Source organism: Copidosoma floridanum, unplaced genomic scaffold, assembly GCF_036245765.1.
Source record: "Copidosoma floridanum isolate Cflo_tuat_1 unplaced genomic scaffold, Cflo_Japanese_pri ptg000021l, whole genome shotgun sequence".
In the NCBI taxonomy this organism is placed as follows: Eukaryota; Metazoa; Arthropoda; class Insecta; order Hymenoptera; family Encyrtidae; genus Copidosoma; species Copidosoma floridanum.
The window spans coordinates 14,639,350-14,647,881 of record NW_028321898.1 but is presented as its reverse complement, the minus strand read 5'-3'; the positions used below and the strand labels follow the sequence as shown (position 1 = coordinate 14,647,881).

General features: G+C 36.4%; 1 protein-coding gene across 2 annotated transcripts; it reads left to right on the top strand.

Annotated features, from left to right (window-relative positions):
• Positions 1–3,456: 3,456 nt before the first annotated feature.
• LOC106635890 (WD repeat-containing protein 3) lies at positions 3,457–8,166 on the top strand. 2 transcript variants are annotated; one of them, XM_014348079.2, is made up of 15 exons: positions 3,457–3,515; positions 3,593–3,817; positions 3,947–4,156; positions 4,346–4,543; positions 4,614–4,778; positions 4,868–5,073; positions 5,155–5,296; positions 5,793–5,983; positions 6,142–6,337; positions 6,414–6,644; positions 6,718–6,987; positions 7,096–7,338; positions 7,423–7,589; positions 7,678–7,900; positions 7,970–8,166. In XM_014348079.2, exons 2-15 carry the CDS (start codon positions 3,647–3,649, stop codon positions 8,132–8,134), a joined length of 2,778 nt encoding a protein of 925 aa, XP_014203565.2. In that variant the 5' UTR covers positions 3,457–3,515; positions 3,593–3,646; the 3' UTR covers positions 8,135–8,166. The 2 variants fall into 2 exon arrangements, with proteins under 2 accessions (XP_014203565.2, XP_089450740.1); XM_089594614.1 differs by having other exon boundaries at positions 3,593–3,821; positions 3,951–4,156.
• Positions 8,167–8,532: the final 366 nt, after the last annotated feature.

The following is an 8,532-nucleotide window of genomic DNA, read 5'->3' as shown; positions in this document are numbered from 1 at the left end:
CCCTCCGTGTGACCGCACTCTAAGGGTGCAGTCCCATGGTACGAAATAGAGTAGAGCTCCGCAATAGACTGTCCGCAATAAAAACAGCCAATTAGAGCCATTGCGGACGTTTGAGCTATTGCGGACAATCGAGCTGTTGCGGGTTTCGAACGTTCATATATTTTAGCCTGCAACTGTCAGAAAGCTTTGAGGTTATGTAAGGTATTACTTTACTGAGAGAACGAGACCAAACCTAAAGTTTGAATAAATCTAAAATAAAAAGGGTGGAGCTCCTAACAATAATGCAACATTATGTGAAAGCGTAAGTTGTATTCTTTTTGCCATAAATTTTGATAACCTATTTTTCGTGTAGTTCACTCAAGTTTTCATTGTAGTATTATAAATGCAAGCATTGTAATTGAATGCTTCCCGAAGAAAATGTTAGACAATTTACACTGAGCTCCAAAACATACCAACAAAAACAAACGATGACCGTTAATCAGCTGGTTATGTCATTCTATTTCGCAGACACAAAGCTCTAGTCACATGTGCAGGAACGACCGATGCGTAAGGCCACGGTCATATGGAGAGCGTAACGCGTACCGCGTAACCATTGGAGCACATAAGGGTGAGAGAGAGGTAAAATATGCGCACCTCTCTCTCACTCTCATAGGCTCAAATGGTTATTCGGTACGCGTTACGCTCTAAATGTGCCCGCGGCCTAAGCGTAACTCATTCACGGCGGTGAGTGCGAGTTGCGAGTGAGGAAGTGATACTACAAACCTCTCACTCGCACTCACGGGCCTACATGGGTTACGCATCGGTCTTAAGTCTTTCCTGCACATGGAACCATAGCGAACTTTGCCTCTCCGAAATAGAAACGTCGAGTATAGAGTGTAGATGTCTTATTGTCACCTTAATGTTTTGTGGGTCCGCAGTAGCAGATATAAGTAGGGCAGTAGCTTTGATTGGATGTTTCTATTGCGGACAACCTATTGCGGAGCTCTATTTCGTACCATAGGCTTTGTTGCCTGATGGAAAAAGAGGTATAGGTCTGTTCAGTCTGTTCACTTAATTTGAGTTTAGCGGAACAGTGGAATCCCTTTTTCAATATGAACGTTCACATTGAATTAAGCAAAAAATGTCTATGTGAACAGCTCCTCAATGTGAACGTTTATATTGAAAAGGGGATTCCACTGTTCCGCTAAACTCAAATTGAGTAAACAGACTGAGCAGACCTATACTGTGTTCTCTGTCAGTCATCGGGTGTAATCCGCAATCGCCGCCAGCAGTTACATATGTACGATGTGACAACGTTGCGTGGTTGGGGGCGCTACTGTCGATTTACTGGTGATGTGATCCGCAATCTCACCAGCAGTAAAGCAGACGACGTCCGTCTACTTGCTCTTTTTCGTGACATTTTCCGACATTCTGTCGTCTGCTTTGCTTTGTTTACAATCAGAAAATGTCACGAAAAAGAGCAAGTAGACGGACGTCGTCTGCTTTACTGCTGGTGAGATTGCGGATCACATCACCAGTAAATCGACAGTAGCGCCCCCAACCACGCAACGTTGTCACGTCGTACATATGTAACTGCTGGCGGCGATTGCGGATTACACCCATCATAGTTGCGACCATGGGTGTAATCCGCAATCGCCGCCAGCAGTTACATATGTAAGACGTGACAACGTTGCGTGGTTGGGGGCGCTACTGTCGATTTACTGGTTGTGATCCGCAATCCTGCCAGCAGTAAAGCAGACGACGTCAGTCTACTTGCTCTTTTTCGTGTTATTTTCTGATTGTAAACAAAGCATATTGTGCTAGACGTAAAAAAACACGCAGACCAAAAAAAATAGTTTTAAGTGCCAAAAAGAAAAATGGAAATAACAGCTTTACTGCTAGCAGGATTGCGCGGGATCACAGCAAAAATGTCACGAAAAAGAGCAAGTAGACCGACGTTGTCTGCTTTACTGCTGGCGGGATTGCGGATCACATCACCAGTAAATCGACAGTAGCGCACCCAACCACGCAACGTTGTCACGTCTTACATATGTAACTGCTGGCGGCGATTGCGGATTACACCCCATAGATACACGGAGAGGGAATTTACGGGTTTATCGCATGGAGGGTATCTGGCTGTTAGCGCATGCAGCCTCCCCATGCGTCTAAAACGCGAAGCTGATGCGCTGGATGCCAGCCAGTGCTTGTGTTAAGGCCCGTAGAGTGTTACATGCTATCAACACATGTGAGTACACGGCTGCGAACCAAGAAAAGCCGTAGCCGAAACTCATCGACTATGTCCGAGCTGAAAACGCAAGGAGCATGATGGGTTTAACGCATGGTGGCTCTTGCGTTTTGGGTATCAGCTGATGGTTGGCGCAAGAGTCTGCTATATACGTATATGTATACACGTTATGCATATATGATTCTCATAGCCTTTCGATTCTTTCCAATGTACTAAGTGCAGCAATTTTGAGATGTGCATTGTGTACGAGTGACAAACGGTGTAACAGCTTATGCATCTTATCGCAAATCATTTAATTTGGTACGTAAGTATATAAAGATGATGCATTCGCACAAAATTTTCAATGTTGTGGTATTTCTAACCAAAACATCAGAAATAAGTTTACACACATATGTGTATATATATAAACATACATATATGTACGTTAGAATAGGCAGTAATAATTTATTTGTCAAATATTTATTAAGAAATATCTTATTGCAACAATACTTATCTTGTGTCAGAAACGCAAACGTAAATTTTGAGTACGTCAACATTTATTTTTCCTTCATTACATGCAGCAGAAACAAGCGAGAAAAAAAGAAAGTAAAAACTTCCTATATTATACAATTTTTTATTTTGTTACATTAATTAAAATTTTTTTTCCTTTCTAAAACTTGCATAGCGTTTAAAGTTCATACTTGTAACACATTTTCATATGTAATACTTAAAAGAACAGAAACAGCGTTAAATGTATACATATTTACATGTATATATACATACATAGCATATATATATAGGCGCTCGCGCCTCGTGCCAACGCCGCCAACTATCAGCTGATACCCAAAACGCAAGAGCCACCATGCGTTAAACCCATCATGCTCCTTGCGTTTTCAGCTCGGACATAGTCGATGAGTTTCGGCTACGGCTTTTCTTGGTTCGCAGCCGTGTACTCACATGTGTTGATAGCATGTAACACTCTACGGGCCTTAACACAAGCACTGGCTGGCATCCAGCGCATCAGCTTCGCGTTTTAGACGCATGGGGAGGCTGCATGCGCTAACAGCCAGATACCCTCCATGCGATAAACCCGTAAATTCCCTCTCCGTGTAGGCTTTGTTGCCTGATGGAAAAAGAGGTATAGGTCTGTTCAGTCTGTTCACTCAATTTGAGTTTAGCGGAACAGTGGAATTCCCTTTTCAATATGAACGTTCACATTGAATTAAGCAAAAAATGTCTATGTGAACAGCTCCTATTTCTATTGTCATCAGCAACACGTGATATTGTAACCTACAACAGTGTCCTAATTCAAGTATATGTGATAATGTTATGAAAGAAAAAATTAATTTTGATGTTACATGAATTCTTAATTTTTAATTCCATTTTTAGATGCAGGTGTCAGTACTTATTTTTAAATATTAATCCAATCATAAAAACACTACGATGGGTATTACTAAGCAATATCTGAAATATGTACCAGGTGGCAATGTTAATTTAATTGCACACTCCAATTGTAACGTTATTTTTGTAACGTTAGAAGGTCAAGAGGGAAGATTTGTTGCTGTGAGTGCCTGTGAACACGTATATATTTGGGATCTCAGACTTGGAGAAAAGGTACCTTATTGAAAATGCTGTGCCTATTCGCACCTTACATCCACTATATCCGTGTAATTACACTGCGAATAGACACTACTTATTGAAGAATTAAAACTAACTTATTTACATGAGTATTTGTACTTGTAGGTACAAGTTTTGTCTGGAAATGAAGCCAACGTAACACATTTAGCAGCTTCACCTAACAAAAGACACATTGCTGCAGGCTATGATGATGGGTCAATTAAAATATTTGACCTGCGATCAGCAGAAAATGTTAGTGTATTTGTTGGACATCGCTCAGATGTTACTTGTTTAGCATATGATCATTTGGGTCATCATTTAGTCTCAGGTTCAAAGGTAAGGATTTTTCATAATTATGTCATAAAATAATATGCAATTTATTGTACAGTTCGTTGTACCAAATACATTTTACATCCATGGAATATCAGGTATCTTTGATAGAGAGTCAACTTATTAGCAATTAATTTGAAAATAATCACATATAGATACACACCAAATAAATCTCGTCTCAAAATTATATTTCAGGATACTGACATCATAGTTTGGGATGTAGTCGCAGAATCGGGAGTTTGTAGATTAGTAGGACATAAAAATATCGTCACACAAGTTGCATTTATGAAAGATTACAACGTTGTTGTAAGTTCAAGCAAAGATTATTTGATAAAATTTTGGGATGTCCAGAATGAATTTAATTTTAAAACAGTAACTGGACATCAATCTGAGGTAAATATCGGCATGTTAAGTTGTTTCAAATGTGTTTTTTTTGTTTGTTTTCAAATTCGTTGTCCAACAGATTTGGAGTTTTGTTCTTGTTAAAGATGATCAATATTTGATCAGTGGCTGTAATGACCGTGAATTATACATATGGAAAATTGACTCAGCTGATATCTCTCAAAAAAATAAAAAAAACGATATATCTAGCCTTGTATTAGAAAATGAAGATGACGACAATGATATAGTAAAAATAAATTTTCTTAACAACTGCAGTTAAAATTGAATATTTATATATGTCAATATGTTACTTATAATGTATTAACATTATTTTAGAAGTATCCTATTCGCTGCACTAAAATTGGTAATATTGTAAGAGTTGGCAAAGGTCGCGTATTTTCTTTAGTTGTCGACTATTCAGGACAAGTCATAGGCTGTCATGGCACAGACAATACAATAGAGTTATTCCATTTTCTGCCTACAGAACAAATAGAAGACAAAAAAACTAGACGAATAAATAAGCTGAAAAAGAAAGCTTTAAAGTAAGTTGTCCTCTCTAGTCTAATCATCTTCCTACTGATAATTTTTTAAAATAATTATTTTGCGCACATGTCTTTTTGTAGTGACAAAACATTACAAGAAAAATTACAGGAAATAGAATTCGATACAGTATTAAAAGATCAAATCAATCGTATCCAAGTTATTAAAGCTGTTGACAAAGTGAAGTCACTGGATCTCATAATGGGAAGAGGAAACGAACTAAGGGTAAAACTACTTTTTATGTATGTATATTTTTGTGAAGTCTTCAAGCATAAACTGAAGTATTTAAATTCGTTCTATAAATAGTTTGATAAATACTTTTTAAAGAAAGTTATTTTAAATGTCAATCTATTTTAGAGTTTTTGCCAACTGAAAAATCATGTATACCAATAAAATTTTGTGAAATTATGCTTGAATTCAATTAACAGACTTACAAATATAGATCCGACACATGTCTCTGGTCCAAATATAGATTTTATGCTAAACTTTCTCAGTACAGATAAAAGAATCGTCGTAGAGAAATAATTGTTTAAAAAACCAAAATTTTCTAAAAAAAATCACTTTTTGTTAGGCTTAATGTACATACTGTGTTATAAACATCTTAACTAACTTTTTTATGTAAACCAATGACTCGCCGCAACATCATATCGATGTCAGCTGAATATTCTCATGAACTTTTTGTGTAAGCTCACTTTAGATCACGTTGAATTACACGTTTCAGGTCAGCTCAATTCTTAACAATAACTCAATCGATCTTTATTCTGTGGTACTTAATGATAAAACTGAAGAGCCTCAAACTTTAAGATCCCTTAGTTCTCATGGCCATCGCACTGAAGTACGAGCTATTTGTTTTAGTTCAGATAGTTTGGCGTTTGCAACTGCTAGCGGAGATTCGGTCAAACTTTGGAATAGGTGTGTCAAAAATCTTACACGTAAAAATGTCTTAGCCTAAATTGAAATAGCTTTGCAGCAGAAGCTTATCTGCTTGGATATTTACTTATGCTATCAGAAAATTATCGCATTTCCCCAATATTCGAACTATTTTGTGAATTCCGCAATTTTTATTTTAGACCAACTCTACAGTGTATTAGAACAGTTAAATGTGGATATGTTTCAAGTATAATTTTTGCACCTGGTGACCGTTACTTAATGGTGGGCTTGAAAGATGGCAGAATGGTAATTGTTGATGTAGCGGCGAATGAAATTCAAGAAGACATACCTGCGCATAAAAATCAATTGAATAGCTTGTGTGTGTGGCCAAAAAATGTAATTATTTATTTCAGTCATTAGCGAAAAGTACAGAAATTGTGTAAATTATGTAGTAATTAATAAAAATTTGCAGGATAACGTGATAGGAATTGTTAGTGGAGGTGACGACAAAGCTGTGAGGTTCTGGTTATTCGACGATGTTAAAAGTGCTGAAAAAGAAAGCAAAGCAATCACTGTAGTGCACAAAAAAACACTTAATTTCAAAGATGCTGTGAATTGTGTGAAGGTTTCACCTAATGGTAGATTTCTTGCGAGTGCACTGATGGATTCTACAGTAAAAATATGTTTTGTAGAGAATTTCAAAGTAATTACAGAGTATTCAAAATAGTGATACCACCAAACTTTATAAATAATTAATTGCTATTGATATGTTTAAGCCTTTCACGACTCTATATGGACATAAATTACCAATAAAATGTTTGGATATTTCAAGCGATTCTACGCTAATAGTAACCGGATCTGATGACCGTAATGTTAAAATCTGGGGTTTAGATTTTGGTGACTGTCACAGATCGTTATTTGCCCATGACGATTCTGTAACCAGTATCGCTTTTGTGCCAAAAACTCATTATTTCTTTACCTGTGGCAAGGATGGTAAAGTTAAAGAATGGGATGCTGATATATACCAAAAAATTATCACATTAAGGGTAACTATTAGCTTTTTAAATGATATACTTAAATAAGTGTTTTTTGTTTTTGTTTTTGTTTTTTTTTTTTTGCAAGATTTACTATAACTGATATTTTTGTTACCTTAGGGTCATGTGGGTCAAGCATTTAATTGTGCAATATCACCTAATGGCTGTTTTTTAGTTTCTTGTGGTTCAGACAAAGTTGTGCGTGTTTTTGAAAAGAGTTCTGAAATCTTAGTACTTGAAGATGAAGCAGAAGAGGAAAGGGCAAGACAAGAAAATGAAGTAGTAACTGGTGATACTACAGCTGTTCAAGGGCAAAAAAATCAAATTTTGCCTTCACGTAAAACAGTTAACAGTGAAAAAGCTGTAAGTAGTATTTCAGTAGTTTACGCAATTTTGTATAATTCTCATCCCTTTTTTTTATTCATATCTAAATTTTTCATGTTATAGGCTGAACTGCTTCTCGAATGTTTAGATGTATGTCAAGCATACAAAGCAGAGTGTGCCAACGTCATACCACCCAGTCCTTTACCACCCTTACCTCTTTTAATGCAAGTATACAAGTGCAAAACTACAGAAGAATTCTTACTAGAAACTGTGAAGAGAATACGAGCCAGGTTTTTATTTTAAAAACATTTCATCCGATAATTATGATTCTTTCACTTGCAATGTGAAATACAAAATAACAATTACTCTATTTTTCAGTGATTTTGATGAAGCCCTAATGTTGCTTCCGTATTCAGCTGTTTGTGAAATTTTAAAAATGTTACCTAATCTTCTAAAAAGTTGTTATCAAGCAGAAATAATAGCTAAATTAACCTTAAGTTTGGTTCAGGCGCATCATGGGCCAATCGTAGCTAGTCAAGATTTACTACCTCAAGTGGAAGAAGTGAAATCCTTAGCCCTTAAACAAGTATCTATGTTAAGGGTATGTTGTAACAAATTTATTAAAGTTAAGAGAATCATACTTACTAAATCGTTTTTTGTTTTAAATTAGGATACTCTTGGATTTAATATTTATGGTATGGCATACATGCAACGAGTAATTGAAGAAAAGGAAGGAATCAAATTATTTAAAGAAGCCCAAAAATCTCAAAAAAAGAAGAATGTTAAACGAAAAAATAAAGAAAAAGCTCTTAAACGAGCTATCATGACTCTATAATGTATTGTTTTAATTTATGTTCACGAGTAATAAATAAGATTTTTTACGAGATATAAATTAACGGTGTACGTACTTTCTTTCTCAAAAAATAGTATATTACGCACCTAGTGAGCTAGGTTAAGAATGTCGCAGACTTAACATGAATAAACGCCCGAGGCGAAGCCGAGGGTAGATAACAATGTAGGACATTTCTTAACCTCCGAACGTGGTGCGTAAGTATTCTGTTTTTCATCAATCCTGCCCGGAGAGAAAGGATTTTCGTGTTCCGCTTCGCGAAACGAAAGTTGCTACTTTTGGCGCAGTATGATGAAAATTATATTGCTAAGAAAAGCACTCTCTGAATACAAATTGATGTTTAATGTCGGAACACGTGAAAATTATTACAAACTAGCGCCATG